The sequence below is a fragment of the Coregonus clupeaformis genome, chromosome 31 (genome assembly GCF_020615455.1).
Source record: "Coregonus clupeaformis isolate EN_2021a chromosome 31, ASM2061545v1, whole genome shotgun sequence".
In the NCBI taxonomy this organism is placed as follows: domain Eukaryota; kingdom Metazoa; phylum Chordata; class Actinopteri; order Salmoniformes; family Salmonidae; genus Coregonus; species Coregonus clupeaformis.
The window spans coordinates 14,863,216-14,887,792 of record NC_059222.1 but is presented as its reverse complement, the minus strand read 5'-3'; the positions used below and the strand labels follow the sequence as shown (position 1 = coordinate 14,887,792).

The window sequence follows — 24,577 nt, the reverse complement described above, 5'->3', positions numbered from 1 at the left end:
TTTTTTATGGTGGTTTTGGAGCAGTGGCTTCTTCCTTGCTGAGCAGCCTTTCAGGTTATGTCGATATAGGACTTGTTTTACTGTGGATATCGATACTTTTGTACCTGTTTCCTACAGCATCTTCACAAGGTCCTTTGCTGTTGTTCTGGGATTGATTTGCACTTTTCGCACCAAAGTACGTTCATCTCTAGGAGACAGAACACGTCTCCTTCCTGAGCGGTTGTCACGCCCTGGCTCTGGGGACTCTTTAATGTTGAGCCAGGGTGTTAGTTCCTATGTTTAGTTGTCCTTGTTTTCTGTCTAGATCGTTTAGATCTATGTTGGCCAGGGTGGTTCCCGATCAGAGGCAGCTGTTGCTCGTTGTCTCTGATTGGGAACCATACTTAGGCAGCCTGTTTTGCACAGTTGATTGTGGGATCTTGTTCTGTATAGGTTTGTGTTGGTGAACCTTTAGACTTCATGTATCGTTTTGTTGTTTGGTGTAAAGTACCTATTAAAAGATGTACGCCTATCACGCTGCGCCTTGGTCTGCCTCTTACAACGATCGTGACAGAAGATCCCACCAAAATAGGACCAAGCAGCGTGTGCAGGAGCAAACGCTGGGTATGGAACAGGAGGTTACTCTGGTAGATGTCCTCCTCGGTTGGGGGAGAATCACAGAGGAGGAGGCCGTCCGCTACCGGAGGGCGATGAGGGAGGATGCCCAGGCAGGAGAGGAGAAGCGGCGCCAACCGGGCCGTCGTCGGACAGGCGAGAGGCAACCCCAAGTAATTTTTTGGGGGGGGCACACGGCATGAACGACGGGGCTGCTGGAGGCAGCTACAGGGCGAGTTTGCGGACTAGGAGAGGAGGCCACCAGGTTACGGGGGCCATTGGTCATGAGGGGGAAGGAGAGTGTAGAGGCACGGCGAGAGGTACTGGGGTGTGTTACCAGTCCGGTCCGGCCCGTTCCTGATCCCCGCACAAGGCCAGTGGTGTGTGTTCCAAGTACGGTCCGGCCTGTTCCTGTCCCTCGCACCAAGCCTGTGGTGCGCGTCGCCAGCCCGGTCCGGCCTGTTCCTGCTCCACGCACCAAGCCTGAGGTGCGCGTCGCCAGCCCGGTCCGGCCTGTTCCTGCTCCACGCACCAAGCCTGTGGTGCGCGTCGCCAGCCCGGTCCAGCCTGTTCCTGCTCCCCGCACCAAGCCTGTGGTGCGCGTCGCCAGCCCGGTCCGGCCTGTTCCTGCTCCCCGCACCAAGCCTGTGGTGCGCGTCGCCAGCCCGGGTCCAGCCTGTTCCTGCTCCCCGCACCAAGCCTGTGGTGCGCATCGCCAGCCCGGTCTGGCCTGTTCCTGCTCCCGCACCAAGCCTGTGGTGCGCGTCGCCAGCCCGGTCCAGCCTGTTCCTGCTCCCGCACCAGGCCAGGGGTGCGCGTCGCCAGCCCGGTCCGGCCTGTTCCTGCCTCCCGCACCAATCCAGTGGTGCGCGTCGTCAGCCCGGTCCGGCCCGTTCCTGCTCCCCGCACCAAGCCTGTGGTGCGGCGTCGCCAGCCCGGTCCGGCCTGTTCCTGCTCCCGCACCGAAGCCAGTGGTGCGGCGTCGCCAGCCCGGTTCGGCCTGTTCCTGCTCCCCGCACCAAGCCTGTGGTGCGCGTCGCCAGCCCGGTCCAGCCTGTTCCTGCTCCCCGCACCAAGCCTGTGGTGCGCATCGCCAGCCCGGTCTGGCCTGTTCCTGCTCCCCGCACCAAGCCTGTGGTGCGCGTCGCCAGCCCGGTCCAGCCTGTTCCTGCTCCCCGCACCAGGCCAGGGGTGCGCGTCGCCAGCCCGGTCCGGCCTGTTCCTGCTCCCCGCACCAATCCAGTGGTGCGCGTCGTCAGCCCGGTCCGGCCCGTTCCTGCTCCCCGCACCAAGCCTGTGGTGCGCGTCGCCAGCCCGGTCCGGCCTGTTCCTGCTCCCCGCACCAAGCCAGTGGTGCGCGTCGCCAGCCCGGTTCGGCCTGTTCCTGCTCCCCGCACCAAGCCAGTGGTGCACGTCGTCAGCCCGGTCCGGCCCGTTCCTGCTCCCCGCACCAAGCCAGTGGTGCACGTCGTCAGCCCGGGCCGGCCCGTTCCCGCACCAAGCCAGTGGTGCGCATCGTCAGTCCAGCACGGTCCGTGCCTGTTCCACCTGTGCCTGGTCCGGCACCGGTCAGCTGCTCCACGCCGGAGCCAGAGCAATCCGCTCCACCGGTGTTCAATCCAGCTCCGGCCAGCAGGGCCAGACCACGAGGGTGAGAGAGAGAGTGGTGGTCACGCCCGGAGCCTCCGAGGCGGAATGCCCACCTGGCCCCTCCCCTGTGGTGTTTGGTTGGCGCGGTCGCAGTCCGCGCCTTTGGGGGGGGGGGGGGTACTGTCACGCCCTGGCTCTGGGGACTCTTTAATGTTGAGCCAGGGTGTTAGTTCCTATGTTTAGTTGTCCTTGTTTTCTGTCTAGATCGTTTAGATCTATGTTGGCCAGGGTGGTTCCCGATCAGAGGCAGCTGTTGCTCGTTGTCTCTGATTGGGAATTATACTTAGGCAGCCTGTTTTGCACAGTTGATTGTGGGATCTTGTTCTGTATAGGTTTGTGTTGGTGAACCTTTAGACTTTACGTATCGTTTTGATGTTTTGTTGTTTGGTGTAAAGTACCTATTAAAAGATGTAAGCCTATCACGCTGCGCCTTGGTCTGCCTCTTACAACGATCGTGACAGCGGTATGACGGCTGCATGGTCCCATGGTGTTTATACTTGCGTACTATTGTTTGTACAGATGAACGTGGTACCTTCAGGCGTTTGGAAATTGCTCCCAAGGATGAACCAGACTTGTGGAGGTCTACAATTTTTTTCTGAGGTCTTGGCTGATTTCTTTTTATTTCCCCATGATGTCAAGCAAAGAGGCACTGAGTTTGAAGGTAGGCTTTGAAATACATCCACAGGTACACCTCCAATTGACTCAAATGATGTCAATTAGCCTATCAGAAGCTTCTAAAGCCATTATAATTTTCTGGAATTTTCCAAGTTGTTTAAAGGCACAGTCAACTTAGTGTATGTAAACTTCTGACCCACTGGAATTGTGATACAGTGAATTATAAATGAAATAATCTGTCTTTAAACAATTGTTTGAAAAATTACTTGTGTCATGCACAAAGTAGATGTCCTAACCAACTTTCCAAAACTATAGTTTCTTAACAAGAAATTTGTGGAGTGGTTGAAAAAATAGCTTTAATGACTCCAACCTAAGTGTATGTAAACTTTCGACTTCAACTGTATATAACGATCCCTTATTACAGTTGTTTTACTTTACTTTATCAGAACTGAGGAACTGGTTCTTGCCCAGATCCGTGATCCTGCCCTCAGATACCAGTTAAGAACAGGTTATGTGTCTCCTTTATTGCATTTACTTGTTGATGTGAAAGTTCAACAGTTCATCCATCCATCTCTCCTCGGCTGCAACATTCCTCCTCTGGCTGTGTTTACTTGCCAAAAAGCTTTGAAACATGTCAGTAAGGGTGAAAGATGTTTAAAAAGTTGCTCTTGGGTAATAGGAATCTATTCATATATAATAGCAATCTGAACAGGATCTCAGAGTGTCTACTGGTCACTGGCCTACACACACACACACAATACCACATACCGTAAAAGTGGAATTATGTTTTTAGAAATGTTTAGAAATTAATTTAAAATTAAAAGCTGAAATGTCTTCAGTCAATAAGTATTCAACCCCTTTGTTATGGGAAGTCTAAATAAGTTCAGGTGTAAAAATGTTGCTTAACAAGTCACATAATAAGTTGCATGGACTCTGTGTGCAATAATAGTGCTTAACATGATTTTTGTATGACTACCTCATCTCTGTACCCCACATATACAATTATATGTAAGGTCCCTCAGCAGAGCATTGAATTTCAAACACAGATTCAACTACAAAGACCAGGAAGGTTTTCCAATGGCTCGCAAAGAAAGGCACCTACAGTGCCTTTCAAAAGTATTCATCCCCCCTTGGCGTTTTTCCTATTTTGTTGCATTACAACCTATAATTTAAATAGATTTTTTGGGGATTTCATGTAATGGACATACACAAAATAGTCGAAATTGGTGATGTGGAATGAAAAAAATAACTTGTTTCAAAAAAGTAAAACAAATAAATAACAGAAAAGTGGTGCGTGCATACAGTGGGGAGAACAAGTATTTGATACACTGCCGATTTTGCAGGTTTTCCTACTTACAAAGCATGTAGAGGTCTGTAATTTTTATCATAGGTACACTTCAACTGTGAGAGACGGAATCTAGAAAATCACATTGTATGATTTTTAAGTAACTCATTTGCATTTTATTGCATGACATAAGTATTTGATACATCAGAAAAGCAGAACTTAATATTTGGTACAGAAACCTGTGTTTGCAATTACAGAGATCATACGTTTCCTGTAGTTCTTGACCAGGTTTGCACACACTGCAGCAGGGATTTTGGCCCACTCCTCCATACAGACCTTCTCCAGATCCTTCAGGTTTCGGGGCTGTCGCTGGGCAATACCGACTTGAAGCTCCCTCCAAAGATTTTCTATTGGGTTCAGGTCTGGAGACTGGCTAGGCCACTCCAGGACCTTGAGATGCTTCTTACGGAGCCACTCCTTAGTTGCCCTGGCTGTGTGTTTCGGGTCGTTGTCATGCTGGAAGATCCAGCCACGACCCATCTTCAATGCTCTTACTGAGAGAAGGAGGTTGTTGGCCAAGATCTCGCGATACATGGCCCCATCCATCCTCCCCTCAATACGGTGCAGTCGTCCTGTCCCCTTTGCAGAAAAGCATCCCCAAAGAATGAGGTTTCCACCTCCATTCTTCACGGTTGGGATGGTGTTCTTGGGGTTGTACTCATCCTTCTTCCTCCAAACACGGCGAGTGGAGTTTAGACCAAAAAGCTATATTTTCTCATCTTCTCATCGGACCACAAGACCTACTCCCATTCCTCCACTGGATCATCCAGATGGTCATTGGCAAACTTCAGACGGGCCTGGACATGCGCTGGCTTGAGCAGGGGGACCTTGCGTGCGCTGCAGGATTTTAATCCATGACGGTGTAGTGTGTTACTAATGATTTTCTTTGAGACTGTGGTCCCAGCTCTCTTCAGGTCATTGACCAGGTCCTGCCGTGTAGTTCTGGGCTGATCCCTCACCTTCCTCATGAGTTCCAGACCGAGGGTGATTGACCGTCATCTTGAACTTCTTCCATTTTCTAATAATTGTGCCAACAGTTGTTGCCTTCTCACCAAGCTGCTTGCCTATTGTCCTGTAGCCCATCCCAGCCTTGTGCAGGTCTACAATTTTATCTCTGATGTCCTTACACAGCTCTCTGGTCTTGGCCATTGTGGAGAGGTTGGAGTCTGTTTGAGTGTGTGGACAGGTGTCTTTTATACAGGTAACGAGTTCAAACAGGTGCAGTTAATACAGGTAATGAGTGGAGAACAGGAGGGCTTCTTAAAGAAAAACTAACAGGTCTGTGAGAGCCGGAATTCTTACTGGTTGGTAGGTGATCAAATACTTATGTCATGCAATAAAATGCAAATTAATTATTTAAAAATCATACAATGTGATTTTTTTGATATTTGTTTTAGATTCCGTCTCTCACAGTTGAAGTGTACCTATGATAAAAATTACAGACCACTACATGCTTTGTAAGTAGGAAAACCTCCAAAATCGGCAGTGTATCAAATACTTGTTCTCCCCACTGTATGTATTCACCCCCTTTGCTAATGAAGCCCCTAAATAAGATCTGGTGCAACCAATTACCTTCAGAAGTCACATAATAAAAAAAAATTATAAAAACATAATTAGTTAAATAAAGCCCACCTGTGTGTCACATGATCTCAGTATATATACACACCTGCTCTAAAAGGCCCCAGAGTCTGCAACACCACTAAGCAAGGGGCACCACCAAGCAAGTGGCACCATGAAGACCAAGGATCTCTCCAAACAGGTCAGGGACAAAGTTGTGGAGAAGTGCAGATCAGGGTTGGGTTATAAAAAAAAAAAAGAATAGTTATGCACACTCAAGTTTCCTGTTTTTTGTCTTATTTCTTATTTGTTTCACAATAAAAAATATTTTGCATCTTTAAAGTGGTAGGCATGTTGTGTAATGATACAACCCCCCCAAAAAATATATTTTAATTTCAGGTTGTAAGGCAACAAAATAGGAAAAATGCCAAGGGGGGTGAACACTTTCGCAAGCCACTGAATTGGTAGATGGGTAAAAATAAGTAAAAAGTAGACATTGAATATCCCTTTAAGCATGGAGAAGTTATTAATAACACTTTGGATGGTGTATCAATACAACCAGTCACTACATAGATACAGGAGCCCTTCCTAACTCAGTTGCCGGATAGGAAGGAAACTGCTCAGGGATTTTACCATGAGGCCAATGGTGACTTTTAAACAGTTGCAGAGTTTAATGGCTGTAATGGGAGAAAGAATAACAAATGTTGTAAAACATGCATCCTGTTTGCAATAAGGCACTAAAGTAACACAGCAAAACATATGGCAAAGAAATTAACTTTATGTCCTGAATACAAAGCGTTATGTTTGGGGCATGTTATGGGTATGCTTGTCATCAGCAAGGATTAGGGAGTTTTTCTTTTTTATAAGAATAAACGGAATAGAGCTAAGCATAGGCAAATTCCTACAGGAAAACTTGGTTCAGTCGGCTTTCCAACAGACACTGGGAGACAAATTCACCTTTCAGCAGGACAATAACCTAAAACACAAGGTCAAATATACACTGGAGTTGCTTACCAAGACAACATTGAATGTTCCTGAGTGGCCTAGTTACAGTTTTGGCTTGAAAATCTATGGCAAGACTTGAAGGGGGAGCATCGCTGCACAGCTACTTTCAGGTCTCTCCAGAGACGTTCGAACAGGTTCAAGTCCAGGCTCTGGCTGGGCCACTCAACGACATTCAGAGACTTGTCCCGAAGTCACTCCTGCGTTGTCTTGGCTGTGTGCTTAGGGTCGTTGTCCTGTTGGAAGGTGAACCTTCGCCCCAGTCTGAGGTCCTGAGCGCTCTGGAGCAGGTTTTCATCAAGGATCTCTCTGTACTTTGCCCCTTTCATCTTCCCCTCAATCCTGACTAGTCTCCCAGTCCCTGCCGCTGAAAAACATCCCCACCGCAGGATGCTGTCACCACCATGCTTCACCGTAGGGATGGTGCCAGGTTTCCTCCAGACGTGACGCTTGGCATTCAGGCCAAAGAGTTCAATCTTGGTCTCATCAGACCAGAGAATGTTTCTCATGGTCTGAGAGTCCTTTAAGTACCTTTTGGCGAACTCCAAGCGGGCTGTCATGTGCGTTTTACTGAGGAATGGGTTCCGTCTGGTCACTCTACCATAAAGGCCTGATTGGTGGAGTGCTGCAGAGATGGTTGTCCTTCTGGAAGGTTCTCCCATCTCCACAGAGGAACTCTGGAGCTCTGTCAGAGTGACCATCAGGTTCTTGGTCACCTCCCTGACCAAGGCCCTTCTCCCCCAATTGCTCAGTTTGGCCGGGCGGCCAGCTCTAGGAAGAGTCTTGGTGGTTGCAAACTTCTTCAATTTAAGAATGATGGAGGCCACTGTGTTCTTGGGGACCTTCAATTCTGCAGACATTTTTTGGTACCCTTCCCCAGATCTGAGCCTCGACACAATCCTGTCTCGGAGCTCTACGGACAATTCCTTCGACCTCATGGCTTGGTTTTTTCTCTGACATGCACTGTCAACTGTGGGACCTTATATAGATAGGTGTGTGTCTTTCCAAATCATGTCCAATGAATTGAATTTACCACATTGGTGGACTCCAATCAAGTCGTAGAAACATCTCAAGGATGATCAATGGAAACAGGATGAACCTGAGCTCAATTTTGAGTCTCATAGCAAAAGGTCTGAATATATATGTAAATTAGGTATTTCTGTATTTTATTTAAAAAAAATGTGCAACCATTTCTAAAAACCTGTTTTCACTTTGTCATTTTGAGGTATTGTGTGTAGATTGATCAGAAAATGTTTTATTTAATCAATTTTAGAATAAGGCTGTAATGTAAGAAAATGTGGAAAAAGTCAAGGGGTCTGAATACTTTCCGAATGCACTGTATACACTGTACAGGCCATCAATGAAGCCTTATAACGAAAGAGGAAGGTTCCATCGCACCTCTTGAGCAGCGCAGCCATAGTGGAGGCAGACGGAGGCTAATTGTGTCTGTGGGCTGGTGTGCTGTGCAGCAGATTCCTCACATATCAAAACACTGCATATAATAGCATTGACAATAAGTAAGAAAACTGGTACAAAGCATAGAATGATGACTCAAACTGAGTGGTCTTCTCATCTTGATCCAAGAGGAAACTCACTCACAGCACATAATACACTGTACACTACAGTACTGTATCAAAAGCACAAAGCACACAGCTGCGGTCAGAGAAACAGCTAGCAGCATCATAATAATTAAAACCACCATTAGTGGAGAAAGACATTCCTGCAGGGACTGTGAGCATCATTCTCAATCAAAGTCAAATGAAGCATGTTCTGTACAGAAGAAGTTAAGAGGGAGAGAACAGGACCTGCAGCAGAGGATAGAGCCGTCATCAGTATAATTAGCTTCTCTGAAGAGAATGGAGCCGCTAGGCTGTGACCTCCACAACACTTTCATCCAGACATGCACGCGTGTGTGCACGAGCACACGCGCACACACACACACACACACACTAAGCAACATAATTCAGAGAAATAATGACAGTGTTACACAACACAATCATAAACCTCTATGTAGAATTGATTTTAAGAAACAACCAAATTCGTTAGGACTTCCCATTGACCTAATGAAGTTCAGAGCAGAACTGAATTAATTTAAGACAACCTTGAGGCAAAAATAAACAACTTGTTTTCTCTTCATCTCGACTGTAGCAGTAAAAAAATTAAAATAATGTGGACACCTGCTTGTCGACCATCATGGGCATTAATATGGAGTTGGTCACCCTTTGCTGCAATAACAGCCTCCACTCTTTTACATTTGACATTTTAGTCATTTAGCAGACGCTCTTATCCAGAGCGACGTACATACTGCCCCCCCGTGGGAATCGAACCCACAACCCTGGCGTTGCAAGCACCATGCTCTACCAACTGAGCTACACAGAAGGCTTTCCACTAGATGTTGGAACATTGCTGCAGGTACTTGCTTCCATTCAGCCACAAGAGCATTAGTGAGGTCGGGCACTGATGTTGGGCGAATAGGCCTGGCTCGCAGTCGGCATTCCAATTCATCCCAAAGGTGTTCGATAGGGTTGAGGTCAGGGCTCTGTGCAGGACAGTTCTTCCACACCGATCTCGACAAACCTTTCCTGTATGGTCCTCGCTTTGTGCACGGGGGCATTGTCATTAAGTTTGCCGACGACAACAGTGGTAGGCCTGATCACCAACAACGATGAGACAGCCTATAGGGAGGAGGTCAGAGATCTGGCCGTGTGGTGCCAGGACAACAACCTCTCCCTCAACGTGACCAAGACAAAGGAGATGATTGTGGACTACAGGGAAAAAAAAGAGGACTGAGCACGCCCCCATTCTCATCGACGGGGCTGTAGTGGAACAGGTTGAGAGCTTCAAGTTCCTTGGTGTCCACATCACCAACGAACTATCATGGTCCAAACACACCAAGACAGTCGTGAAGAGGGCACGACAAAGCCTATTCCCCCTCAGGAGACTGAAAAGATTTGGCATGGGTCCTCAGATCCTCAAAAAAATTCTACAGCTGCACCATCGAGAGCATCCTGACTGGTTGCATCACCGCCTGGTATGGCAACTGCTTGGCCTCCGACCGCAAGGCACTACAGAGGGTAGTGCGTACGGCCCAGTACATCACTGGGGCAAAGCTTCCTGCCATCCAGGACCTCTATACCAGGCGGTGTCAGAGGAAGGCCCTCAAAATTGTCAAAGACTCCAGCCACCCTAGTCATAGACTGTTCTCTCTGCTACCGCACGGCAAGCGGTACCGGAGTGCCAAGTCTAGGTCCAAAGACTTCTCAACAGCTTCTACCCCCAAGCCATAAGACTCCTGAACAGCTAATCATGGCTACCCGGACTATTTGCACTGCCCCCCACCCCATCCTTTCTACGCTGCTGCTACTCTGTTAAGTATTTATGCATAGTCACTTTAACTCTACCCACATGTACATATTACCTCAACTACCTCAACTAGCCGGTGCCCCCGCACATTGACTCTGCAACGGTACCCCCCTGTATATATAGCCTCCCTACTGTCACTTTATTTTACTTCTGCTCTTTTTTTTCTCAACACTTTTTGTTGTTGTTTTATTTTACTTTTTTTGTTTAAAATAAATGCACTGTTGGTTAAGGGCTGTAAGTAAGCATTTCACTGTAATGTCTGCACCTGTTGTATTCGGCGCATGTGACCAATAACATTTGATTTGATTTGATGCTGAAACAGGAAAGGGCCTTCCCCAAACTGTTGCCACAAAGTTGGAAGCACAGAATCGTCTAGAATGTAATTGTATGCTGTAGCATTAAGATTTCCCTTCACTGGAACTAAGGGGCCTAGCCTGAACCATGAAAAAAAGCCCCAGACCATTATTCCTCCTCCACCAAATTTTACAGTTGGCACTATGCATTTGGGCAAGCAGCGTTCTCCTGGCATCGCCAAACACAGATTAATTTGTCGGACTGCCAGATGGTGAAGCGTGATTCATCACTCCAGAGAATGCGTTTCCACTGCTCCAGAGTCCAATGGCAGCGAGCTTTACACCACTCCAGCCGATGCTTGGCATTGTGCATGGTGATCTTAGGCTTGTGTGCGGCTGTTCAGCCATGGAAACCCATTTTATGAAGTTCCCGACGAACAGTTATTGTGCTGACGTTGCTTCCAGAGGCAGTTTGGAACTCGGTAGTGAGTTTCCACATACTTTTGGCCATATAGTGTATGGACATGAAGGCAGGGTAAAGTGACTAGGTGTCAGGATAGATAATAAAGAACAGGATAGCAGCAGCAAATGATGAGTGTAACGAGTTCTCTGGAGTGATGAATCACGCTTCATCATCTTTCAGTTAGACGGACGAATCTGGGTTTGGTGGATGCCAGGAGAACGCTACCTGCCCGAATGTTTAGTGCCAACTGTAAAGTTTGGTGGAGGAGGAATGAATGTTGATAAACTTGTAACCCCACTTTTGAGAAAATGGCCCTTGAATGTTTTGTTACACCTACTGGAGAGCTCTTCGTCTACACCAATTCAGCATCTTTCACACCCTCTTAAGCCTTAGCCCCACCCATCTCTTTAAGGATTCACGTGAGGCCATGTGCTAAACAGAGTGAGTACGGTAGTGTACTAAACAACCAAAGATTAAGACTAAAGGCTGGTTTATGCTACGTCTATCTGTAGACAGTTGTTGCAGTGACGTCATGAACATTCTATTGTCGTCCAATATCAAACTTGTCGTTGTCGTTATGAAAAAGTATAAAAACAAAAATGACAGGCTGCATGACATTAGCAGCCTGGTGGTCCAAAATAGCATAACTGGTGTATTTTAACCCATTCTTTAACCAGGCAACTAAAAGCTACTTTCTAAACAATGTTTTGGTTAATTTCTAGCTTGTAGGTTAGCTAGCTAACATTCAGTTAGCTGGCTAGCCAGTTCAAATAATGACCATATCATAGCTGACAACGTCTTAACTTTAGCTAATTTTTCTTAATTATCACAGGAAAATAAACTCACAACAAGATCCTTATTTACAAGTTAATGGTGAGCTACAGTAATTACAGAAAATAGTTCACGGTTGTGACTGTAACGAAATATAAGCAGGACATTCTACCGACTTTGGTGCAGGTCATGTTGTTCTTCACATTACCATCTCTGGTAAACACACACTATATCAAATCAACTAGGTTCAATGTTAGCTAGCTAGCTAACATTGGGCTATAACTAGCAATGCAAATGGTTCTGAGATACAAATAATATTACTACACAGATCATACAAGTAACGTTAGCTAGAGTACCAGCCTGCATTTTGATCAAAAATGAATGTTTACTTTCAAATGCCTCTCCTGTGAAGTAGTGACGCGCGACATACGCCTAGTTTCCTGAAATGAGTCACAAATATAAACACGACATACAACAATTTGACTGAGTTACAGTTCATATAAAGGAAATCAGCCAATTGAAATAAATTCACTAAGCATTCGGAAAGTATTCAGACCCCTTGACTTTTTCCACATTGTTATGTTACAGCCTTATTCTAAAATTGATTTTAAAAAACTTTTTTTAAACTAATACATCTACACACAACACCCCATAATGACAAAGTGAAAATAGATTTTTTGAGATTTTAGCAAATATATTTAAAATAAAAAATAGAAATACCTTCTTTACATAAGTATTCAGAACCTTTGATATGAGACTCGAAATTGAGCTCAGGTGTATCCTGTTTCCATTGATCATCCTTTAGATGTTTCTACAACTTGATTGGAGTCCACCAATGTGGTAAATTCAATTGATTGGACATGATTTGGAAAGGCACACACCTGTCTATATAAGGTCCCACAGTGAAAATGCATGTCAGAGCAAAAACCATGCCATGAGGTCGAAGGAATTGTCCGTAGAGCGCTGAGACAGGATTGTCGAGGCACAGATCTGGGGAAGGGTACCAAAACATTTCTGCAGCATTAAAGGTCCCCAAGAACACTGGCCTCCATCATTCTTAAAATTGAAGAAGTTTGGAACCATCAAGACTCTTCCTAGAGCTGGCTGTCCGGGCCAAACTGAGCAACTTATCGGCGGATAAGGGCCTTGGTCAGGGAGGTGACCAAGAACCTGATGGTCACTCTGACAGAGCTCCAGAGTTCCTCTGTGGAGATGGGAGAACCTTCCAGAAGGACAACCATCTCTGCAGCACTCCACCAATCAGGCCTTTATGGACAGAAGCCATTCCTGAGTAAAAGGCACATGACAGCCCGCTTGGAGTTTGCCAAAAAGGCACCTAAAGGACTCTCAGGCCATGAGAAACAAGATTCTCTGGTCTGATGAAACCGAGATTGAACGCTTTGGCCTGAATGCCAGGCGTCACGTCTGGAGGAAACCTGGCACCATCCCTACGGTGAAGCATGGTGGTGGCAGCATCATGCTCTGGGGATGTTTTTCAGCGGCAGGGACTGGGAGACTAGTCAGGATTGAGGGGTAAGATGAAAGGGGCAAAGTACAGAGAGATCCTTGAAGCACACAGGACCTTAGACAGGGGGTGAAGGTTCACCTTCCAACAGCAGAATGACCCTAAGCACACAGCCAAGACAACGCAGGAGTGGCTTTGGGACAAGTCTCTGAATGTCGTTAAGTGGCCCAGCCAGAGCTCGGACTTGAACCCAATCTGGAGAGACCTGAAATTAGCTGTGCAGCGACACTCCACATCCAACCTGACAGAGCTTGAGAGGATCTGCAGAGAAGAATGGGAGAAACTCCCCAAATACAGGTGTGCCAAGATTGTAGCGTCATCCCCAAGAAGACTCGAGGCTGTAATCACTGCCAAAGGTGCTTCAACAAAGTACTGAGTAACGGGTCTGAATACTTATGTAAATGTGATTAACGTTTTTGTTGCCAAAATTTCAAATAACCTGTTTTTGCTTTGTCATTATGGGGTATTGTGTGTAGACGATTTAATCAATTTTAGAATAAGACTGTAACGTAACAACATTTGGAAAAAGTCAAGGGGTTTGAATACTTTCCGCACTGTATGGATTTCACATGACTGGGAAGGGGTGCAGCCACGGGTGGGCCTGAGAGGGCATAGGCCCATCCACTGGGGAGGCAGGCCCAGCAAATCAGAATGTGTTTTCCCCCCCACAAAAGGGCTTTATTACAGACAGAAATACTCCTCAGTTTCATCAGCTGTCCAGGTGGCTGGTCTCAGACGATTCCGCAGGTAAAGAAGCCGGAAGTAGAGGTCCTGGGTGGCGTGGTTACACATGGTCTGCGGTTGTGAGGCCGGTTGGACGTACTGCCAAATTCTCTAAAACGACGTTATGGTATGGTATATGGTATATGGTATAGAAATTAACATTACATTCTCTGGCAACAGCTCTGGTGGACATTCCTGCAGTCAGCATACCAATTGCACGCCCCCTCTAAACTTGAGACATCTGTGGCAGTGTGTTGTGTGACAAAACAGCACATTTTAGAGTATCCTTTTGTCCCCAGCACAAAGTGCACCTGTGTAATGATAATGATGTTTAATCAGCTTCTTGATATGCTACACCTGTCAGGTGGATGGATTATCTTGGAAAATGAGAAATGCTCACTAACAGGGATGTAAACAAATGTGTGCACAGAATGAGAGCAATAAGCTTTTTGTGCTGATGGAAAATGTTGGGGATATTTTATTTCAGCTCATGAAACATGGGACCAACAATTTACATGCTGCGTATATATTTTTGTTCAGTATACCTCAAATACCTCATACCTCTGCACATTGATCTGGTATTGGCAGTCTGTATATACAGTGAGGGAAAAAAGTATTTGATCCCCTGCTGATTTTGTACGTTTGCCCACTGACAAAGAAATGATCAGTCTATAATTTTAATGATAGGTTTATTTGAACAGTGAGAGACAGAATAACAATAAAAAAATCCAGAAAAACGCATGTCAAAAATGTTATAAATTGATTTGCATTTTAATGAGGGAAATAAGTATTTGACCCCTCTGCAAACATTGACTTAGTACTTGGTGGCAAAACCCTTGTTGGCAATCACAGAGGTCAGACGTTTCTTGTAGTTGGCCACCAGGTTTGCACACATCTCAGGAGGGATTTTGTTCCACTCCTCTTTGCAGATCTTCTCCAAGTCATTAAGGTTTCGAGGCTGACATTTGGCAACTCGAACCTTCAGCTCCCTCCACAGATTTTCTATGGGATTAAGGTCTGGAGACTGGCTAGGCCACTCCAGGACCTTAATGTGCTTCTTCTTGAGCCACTCCTTTGTTACCTTGGCCGTGTGTTTTGGATCATTGTCATGCTGGAATACCCATCTACGACCCATTTTCAATGCCCTGGCTGACGGAAGGAGGTTCTCACCCAAGATTTGACGGTACATGGCCCCGTCCATCGTCCCTTTGATGCAGTGAAGTTATCCTGTCCCCTTAGCAGAAAAACACCCACAAAACATAATGTTTCCACCTCCATGTTTGACGGTGGGGATGGTGTTCTTGGGGTCATAGGCAGCATTCCTCCTCCTCCAAACACGGCGAGTTGAGTTGATGCCAAAGTGCTCGATTTTGGTCTCATCTGACCACAACACTTTCACCCAGTTCTCCTCTGAATCATTCAGATGATAATTGGCAAACTTCAGACGGGCCCTGTATATGTGCTTTCTTGAGCAGGGGGACCTTGCAGGCGCTGCAGGATTTCAGTCCTTCACGGCGTAGTGTGTTACCAATTGTTTTCTTGGTGACTATGGTCCCAGCTGCCTTGAGATCTTTGACAAGATCCTCCCGTATAGTTCTGGGCTGATTCCTCACCGTTCTCATGATCATTGCAACTCCACGAGGTGAGATCTTGCATGGAGCCCCTGGCTGAGGGAGATTGACAATTATTTTGTGTTTCTTCCATTTGCGAATAATCGCACCAACTGTTGTCATCTTCTCACCAAGCTGCTTGGCCATGGTCTTGTAGCCCATTCCAGCCTTGTGTAGGTCTACAATCTTGTCCCTGACATCCTTGGAGAGCTCTTTGGTCTTGGCCATGGTAGAGAGTTTGGAATCTGACTGATTGATTGCTTCTGTGGACAGGTGTCTTTTATACAGGTAACAAGCTGAGATTAGGAGCACTCCCTTTAAGAGTGTGCTCCTAATCTCAGCTCGTTACCTGTATAAAAGACACCTGGGAGCCAGAAATCTTTCTGATTGAGAGGGGGTCAAATACTTATTTCCCTCATTAAAATGCAAATCAATTTATATAATTTTTGACATGCGTTTTTCTGGATTTTTTGTTTGTTATTCTGTCTCTCACTGTTCAGATAAACCTACCATTAAAATTATAAACTGATCATTTCTTTGTCAGTGGGCAAACGTACAAAATCAGCAGGGGATCAAATACTTTTTTTCCCTCACTGTAGCTCCATTCTTGTGTATTTTATTTTATTCCTTGTGTTACCATTTTATTTTTAAACTCTGCATTGTTGGGAAGGGCTCCTAAGCAAGCATTTCATGGTAAAGTTTACACCAGTTGTATTTGGCCCCTGTGACAAATACAATTTGGTTTGATTTTGATTTGATAGCAGAGAGAACAGGCTAATTAAAAGGCAATTTTCACAGACATTCCATTATACTTACTCTCGCAGCCAAAAAAGGAGTAATTGTACATTAGGCCATCTAGAAATGAGCTTAATTAAAAATGGGCATCCTTCTGTGAATTCTTTGTTTCACTCAAACTTGAGTGTTAAGCCGAGTGACCTAAATAACATGAGCCATTGAAACAAGACACAATTGAATAGTGATAAATCCCTGGAACTACACCCCAGGGCATTATTTTCTACATACAGTGAGGGGAAAAAAGTATTTGATCCCCTGCTGATTTTGTATGTTTGCCCACTGACAAAGAAATGATCAGTCTATAATTTTAATGATAGGTTTATTTGAACAGTGAGAGACAGAATAACAATAAAAAAATCCAGAAAAACGCATGTCAAAAATGTTATAAATTGATTTGCATTTTAATGAGGGAAATAAGTATTTGACCCCCTCTCAATCAGAAAGATTTCTGGCTCCCAGGTGTCTTTTATACAGGTAACGAGCTGAGATTAGGAGCACACTCTTAAAGGGAGTGCTTCTAATCTCAGTTTGTTACCTGTATAAAAGACACCTGTCCATAGAAGCAATCAATCAATCAGATTCCAAACTCTCCACCATGGCCATGACCAAAGAGCTCTCCAAGGATGTCAAGGACAATATTGTAGACCTACACAAGGCTGGAATGGGCTACAAGACCATTGCCAAGCAGCTTGGTGATAAGGTGACAACAGTTGGTGCGATTATTCGCAAATGGAAGAAATACAAAATAACTGTCAATCTCCCTCGGCCTGGGGCTCCATGCAAGATCTCACCTCGTGGAGTTGCAATGATCATGAGAACGGTGAGGAATCAGCCCAGAACTACACGGGAGGATCTTGTCAATGATCTCAAGGCAGCTGGGACCATAGTCACCAAGAAAACAATTGGTAACACACCACGCCGTGAAGGACTGAAATCCTGCAGTGCCCGCAAGGTCCCCCTGCTCAAGAAAGCACATATACAGGCCCGTCTGAAGTTTGCCAATGAACATCTGAATGATTCAGAGAAGAACTGGGTGAAAGTGTTGTGGTCAGATGAGACCAAAATCGAGCACTTTGGCATCAACTCAACTCGCCGTGTTTGGAGGAGGAGGAATGCTGCCTATGACCCCAAGAACACCATCCCTACCGTCAAACATGGACGTGGAAACATTATGCTTTGGGGGTGTTTTTCTGCTAAGGGGACAGGACAACTTCACTGCATTAAAGGGACGATGGACGGGGCCATGTACCGTCAAATCTTGGGTGAGAACCTCCTTCCCTCAGCCAGGGCATTGAAAATGGGTCGTGGATGGGTATTCCAGCATGACAATGACCCAAAACACATGGCCAAGGCAACAAAGGAGTGGCTCAAGAAGAAGCACATTAAGGTCCTGGAGTGGCCTAGCCAGTCTCCAGACCTTAATCCCATAGAAAATCTGTGGAGGGAGCTGAAGGTTCGAGTTGCCAAACGTCAGCCTCGAAACCTTAATGACTTGGAGAAGATCTGCAAAGAGGAGTGGGACAAAATCCCTCCTGAGATGTGTGCAAACCTGGTGGCCAACTACAAGAAACGTCTGACCTCTGTGATTGCCAACAAGGGTTTTGCCACCAAGTACTAAGTCATGTTTTGCAGAGGGGTCAAATACTTATTTCCCTCATTAAAATTTAAATCAATTCATAACATTTTTGTCATGCGTTTTTCTGGATTTTGTTGTTGTTATTCTGTCTCTCACTGTTCAAATAAACCTACCATTACAATTATAGACTGATCATGTCTTTGTCAGTGGGCAAACGTACCAAATCAGCAGGGGATCAAATACTTTTTTCCCCTCACTGTAATGTACAGGAAACAAAAGCAGATGGGAATGATTTTTCTCCATGCCCTACCTTTACAGAAAACAAGGAATGTTTATGACATAAATGAAATGGAACAGCTCTCCCAGGACTACCTTGCCAAGGAGAGAATGTGACAGTCACAGTTCTGATTGTAAAAATACTGCAATTTATGTCCCTCCATACATTGCATGTTGCTTTTTTAAATGCAGGAAAAGCCTATAAAGTCAGCATATGCTTACACCTGAGGCTTAATGCATTAAGCAGCCCTGCTAAATTGGATCCCGGTTCGGTTGAGCGCATGGGCTGGCAAATTGGTACGACAGGGGCTTTTCTACTTGGGGACAAAGATCAGACACACTTAAAAACGCCAAGATGAATTCAGGCGCTTTTCATAGCATTCCTATACACACACCTTGCATAATTAGCCCTGACCTTGTAAACAGTAAAGGTAGTTTACTCGTTTTAAACAGAGCCACAGCTGACACCCTGCTCTATTGCAAAGTAGGTTGAACAACATGTCGATTGATTTTCTCAACGGGACTCTCCTGTGCCTGTGTGTAAATGGAAGGGCTAATCAGAAAGGATGGCACTGTGGGATGCCTGGCTGGGCTGGGATATCTGTCTCTTACCTGGGGGGAGTGTCTCCAGGCTGTGGGTTTTGTCATCTGCGTTGCTGTGGGCCTGGGCCTGATTTGATGAGTCAATAGCGTTCCAGTCATCCTGTCAAAGAAACACAAAGACACATGAATATAGAAACACATAGAGAAGGTAACTTTTTACATTCAGTGGAAAATATATTCTTGCCCTCCTCAGAAAAGGATGATCTAAAGATAGAAAATGTTCACCCCATGTTTCATAAATAGCAGTGTCCCTCAATGACATGTCGTCTGAGTAGTTTAAACCGAGAATGTTAAGCACATTTCCCAGACTAATTCTGAAAGCAAATGGTTAGAAAAAGCTTTTAGAATACTTTAGTCTTTCTAGTTCCCAGTTGGTGTTATTGATTTATTTGTTCAAGGTTAACTGTGGAATTACAAATGCATGATTTGCATCATCATGTTACTCTGGCAACGAGATGCCCCTGACCTGGCATTGCGCTGCTTCGAGAAGCTTTTAAAATGTAAGTGTGTTTCTCACAAGCATCTTGATGAAGAAAAAGGAACAGTGATCCGATGACAGACAGTTCACTGTCATTCAATTTACATTCAAGAACTTAGAACGCAGGCTACTTATCCAAACCAGATGGACAGAGGAAGGACAGAGGGCATGTCTTATTCAGCTTAGGACTCACAGCGATTCAAATAACTTCACAATTTGTACGTTGAGTCATGCATTAGACCAGGGGTGTCAAACGTCCGGCCCGCGGGCCGGATCAGGCCCGCAAACGGGTTTAATCCGGCCCGCGAGATGATTTTGTAAAGTATAAAAATGCGCTGCAATTTTTAATAAAATAAACTGCTGTTCCAATTGTGTCCACTGGATGGCGCAATAGCAATTGTGTTAAGCAAGCTAACTGTTTATACCGGGTCAGAGCAAGTAGGTCAAGTCTGTGTTTACTCACAGCCGAGACATCAGTGACGCTGCAGTGAAAGCTAGCTACCTCATTGCTAATGAAATCGCAGTGGCTTCAAAACCATTTAGTGAGGGTGAATTTGTGAAGGCAGCTGAGATTGTGTGCCCTGAAAAGTGCCAGGCTTTTGTAAATATCAGCCTGACAAGAAACACAGTTGCAGACAGGATTTCCGATCTTTCAGTGGATTTGGACAGCCAGTTGAAGCAAAAAGCAAAGTCATTTATTGCGTTTTCAGTTGCAATTGATGAAAGCACGGACATTACAGATGTTGCACAACTGGCCATTTTCATCCGTGGAGTTGATGACACATTGACCGTCACCGAGGAGTTCGTGGAGTTGGTGCCGATGACAGATACAACGACAGCAGCTGATATTTTTAGCGCACTCGTCGGCGCGCTGGACAGGGTCGGAGTGGACTGGTCCCGCGCTGTCAGCCTGGCTACAGATGGTGCGCCGTCATATGTTTGGAACCACATATCTTTGTGAGCAAGTTTTCTCTGTAATGAGCATAAATAAAACAAAGCTGCGCTCAAGGCTCACGCACAAGCACTTGAATCACATCCTGAAGTTGGCTGCCACTCAGGATGTGACGCCTGATATTGATGCGCTGGTGAAAGTTAAAAGATGCCAGGTATGAGGAGTCAAATAAACTATGCAACCCCACTTAAAGTGCTACATGAGACACCCTGATATAGTTATGTGATCTGTGATATACTTCTGTGAATCACTGAGGCATTGTGTGTTTGTGTGTTCTTTGTCCTCAGAACTTTCAAATTACTTGAGGTGTTTTATGATTAATAGTGATGTTGTGCTTTTGGACACACTGTCCTCAGGCTCCAGCTTTATGTTTATATGTTTTTATGTTGATGTGCTATTGTTTTTAATTGATTTTATTTGTATATTTAACCTATTCTTGACTCTGTGGTTCTTGCACTTGTTTGGGGAACAGGATTTCATTCTTTTTATCTACATTTCTGCCTGAGAAATGACCCCCTGATATAGTTCTGTGATCTGTGAAACAGTTCTGTTAATCACTGAGGCATTGTGTGTTTGTGTTCTTTTTCTTTAGAATTTTCAAATAAACTTGACGTGTTTTGTGATTAATAGTGATGTTGTGCTTGTACTATTTTGGACACACTGTCCTCAGGCTCCAGCTTTATGTTGTATGTTGATCGTATTAAAACAAAGAAAACAATCTGAAGTTGTTGTTTTTAAGTTATATATACCATGATTTTTCCGGTCCGGCCCACTTGGGAATAGATTTTCCTCCATGTGGCCCCTGAGCTAAAATGAGTTTGACACCCCTGCATTAGACCTTCTCAAGAGTCAGACAAAAAGTTTTTCTGTATGGTATTTTGGGTCAGACACACAGAGTATAAATTACACCCATATACAAAAAAACTGCATGTTTGATACAATCTAATGGACAAAACACATGTTGTCTCCTTGTCTATTACCATCATCAGGAGAAACTGATAGAAACTGTCTAGACTACAAAAACTGATGCAGGTGCTCTTGAACATTCCAATCATCGCCAGGTGCATCATTGGATCCACAACAATAATTTATATGAGGATTCACAGAACAGAATGCGAAGGAGAGGAAATGTAAATTGCCTATGAGGAGTGGCTGCCAATCTGATGTCACGGCAGAAACAAAAGCAGAAGGACAGTCAGTGACTAAACAGCCAAAGGGATTTCCATCAGTATTAGAACACACAGGAGTTGTGTGCCAGCACAAAGCCAGTGAAGATTCCCCACACTGCACGAGGCTTTGGAATCAGCATAGAGCCCATTTGTTCATTCTCGCCTGCCTCCATGACAAACTGTTGGGAAATATGGCCGCACTGACAATGAGAGCATGGGCCAAGCCAAACGGTGACCCACTGCAGAACTGCAAGCCTGTAACACAACGTGGGCTGGCTTGGTAATAACTCAAGAAGAAGGGCTCTTGCCAAGATTAGCAGTAAATAAACAAAACAGGCGGGATGGTATGGACAGAGAGCAAGCTACTGAAGCCCTGTCCAGAAGCCCACGCATTGCAAAACACGATCAGCATCTGGTCTGTTCGACTGGTCCCCTCAGTCAGGCCAAAATGTACAGGTGGCTGTGGCAAAGAAAAGCATTTAGATGCTCAGCATTTGAACATATTAACTATTATCATATCTTATCAAAAAGCTATATATTTAGACAGAGGAGCATGAATGAGTACTTAATGTCCTGTGAATCACCAACAATTAAGAAAAATGTGATGCATTTCTTTTAGAGCATAATTATGCGTTCTGATAATATTTCTTAAGGTGGCTTCAGAAAGTACTCATACTCCTTGACTTATTTCACATTATGTTTTGTTACAGCCTGAAATTAAAATTGATTTTCTCACCCATCTACACACAATACCCCATAATGACAAAGTAAAAACATGTTTTTAGACATTTTTGCATATTTATTCAAAATGAAATACAGAAATATCTCATTTACATAAGTATTCACACCCCTGAATCAACTTTGGCAGCGATTACAGCTGTGAGTCCTTCTGGGTAAGTCTCTAAGAGCTTTGCACACCTGGATTGTACAATATTTGCCCATTTTTATTTTAAAAAATGTATCAAGTTGGTTGTTGATCATTGCTAGACAATCTTTTTCAAGTCTTGCCATAGATTTTCAAGCAGATTTAAGTCAAAACTGTAACACTGCCACTCAGGAACATTCACAGTCTTCTTGGTTATCAACTCCAGTGTAGATTTGGCCTTTTGTTTTAGGTTATTGTTCTGCTGAAAGGTGAATTCATCTCCCAGTGTCTGGTGGAAAGCAGATTGAACCAGGTTTCCCTCTAGAAGTTTGCCTGTGCTTAGCTCTATTCCATTTCTTGCTTATCCTGAAAAACTCCCCAGTCCTTAACAATTACAAGCACACCCATAACATGATGCAGCCACCACAATGCTTGAAAATATGGAGAGTGGTACTCAGTAATGTGTTGTATTGGATTTGCCCCAAACATAACACTTTGTATTCAGGACAAAAAGTGAATGACTTTACAAACAGGATGCATGTTTTGGAATATTTGTATTATGTACAGGCTTCCTTCTTTTCACTCTGTCAATTAGATTAGTATTGTGGAGTATCTACAATGTTGTTGATCCATCCTCAGTTTTCTATCACAGCCATTAAACTCTGTAACTGTTTTAAAAGTCACCATTGGCCCCAGTGAAATCCCTGAGCGGTTTCCTTCCTCTCCGACAACGGAGTTAGGAACAGCGTATGTGAGCAGAGCTGGAGCGGAGTGAGGAGCGGAGCGTGCCCAATTCGCAAAGGCTGGAGCGTCTGCTCTCGCCCGCTCCAATTTCGCTCTAGTAGCACTCACTTCATGAGCTCAGGGCATGCCAAACCAAGCATGCATTTGTAGTCTACTTGTGTGCTGCTATAGCCCCTTGCTTTAGCTACTGTCATGGAGTTCGCTAAATATTTTCATTAAGAAACTGATAAAACACACAGGTGCTAAATCAAGGTGACTTACAAAGATGAGGACCAAGAGCAAGAGAGGGAGTGCGGTGATGTAGTGTCCACAACTAAAGAATCTGAAAAGACACTTATCCCAAAAGCATGATTGTGTACTTACTAAGTGCACATGCTAAAATAAAGGAATGAAGTGGGTAGATAACTAAGTATGTCATTGTAGCAAAGTATTTATAAACTAAAAATCAGATCTCTTAAACGTTTCGTTCATTTTTGTTCTATTATCTATACAATAGGCCATAATTGATTTTGGCCCAATAGGCCTGGCATATTCCCACGTTCAAGGAGCTTTCCGTTTTGATTGGGTTATTTTGCCTAAAAACCTTTAGGCCTACCTATAGAAAAATTAAAAAACAACTCTGCATCTCTGCCCAGCCTGGCAAGAGTGGCCAAAGGGTGGTCAGCATCCCCAGTGGCTCTGGAGGGGTGGAGAGGATATTCTCCGCTGCTGGCCTGCTCTCCAGGCACATTCGCATGAGCCTGAAGCCACAGATTGGCCAAACTCGTGTTTCTAAAAATTAATTCTAAAAATGATTTCAAAAAGTTGTTTTTCATTTAATTTGTATTTAATTATAAGTAAGTCACAGCCTATATGTGCAATTTATAGACTATAATGATTGAATACAACAAAATGTTGTTTAAATGCTGAGCCCTTTATGTCCCTACCAGACTATTGTGTTACACTCGCAAATGCTTCACAATGTATTTCTTTGTAGGCTATAGCCTTGAAATAATTGAAATAAAATAGCCTAAATAATTCATTTACGTTCCTTCTCATGCTCCCTGTCTGGCTCCTGACCTATTTAGAGTGTTTATATGCTGTTTAATATAACATGTAGCCTATTTGAAATTATGTTTGTTTCTTACATTCACCTTTTCATGTTTATTCAAATACTTTTCATTCAAATCCATATGGTTTGGTTTCAATACTTAAAAAACAATTGGTAGGTCCAGGTAGTCACAAAAATAGATGGGTGCTGGTTAAATTGGGATCTTAATGAATGGAGCGAATTTGTAGCGCCATTTTTTTTTTTCTGTGAGCGCTGAGCTGGATTTCCAACCGCTCAACTCTGCTCACATGCTCTGGTTAAGAAGGACGCCTATATCTTTGTAGTGTAATTAATAACTTATTAATTAACTTAATTAGGCTTGCCATAAACAAACAGGTTGAATATTTATTGACTCTAGACATTTCAGCTTTTCATTTTTAAGTAATTTGTAAAAAATAAAATCCACTTTGACATTATGGAGAATTGTGTGTAGGCCAGTGACAAAAAAACTCAATTGAATCAATTTGACTAAACTAAGCTTTTAGCTCTGCTATTCCCTGCTGTGCTTTGCTATTACA

The 24,577-nt window shown here is 44.4% G+C and overlaps 1 protein-coding gene across 2 annotated transcripts in view; it reads right to left on the bottom strand.

The window, feature by feature from the left end:
* The window catches only part of galnt2 (UDP-N-acetyl-alpha-D-galactosamine:polypeptide N-acetylgalactosaminyltransferase 2), a 98,742-nt gene that overhangs the window by 23,692 nt on the left and 50,473 nt on the right, over nucleotides 1–24,577 (bottom strand). For both annotated transcript variants that reach the window (XM_041858967.2, XM_041858968.2), the window contains exon 2: nucleotides 18,771–18,861. In XM_041858967.2, coding sequence (XP_041714901.1) covers nucleotides 18,771–18,861 — 91 coding nt within the window. The remainder of the gene's footprint in view (nucleotides 1–18,770; nucleotides 18,862–24,577) is intronic.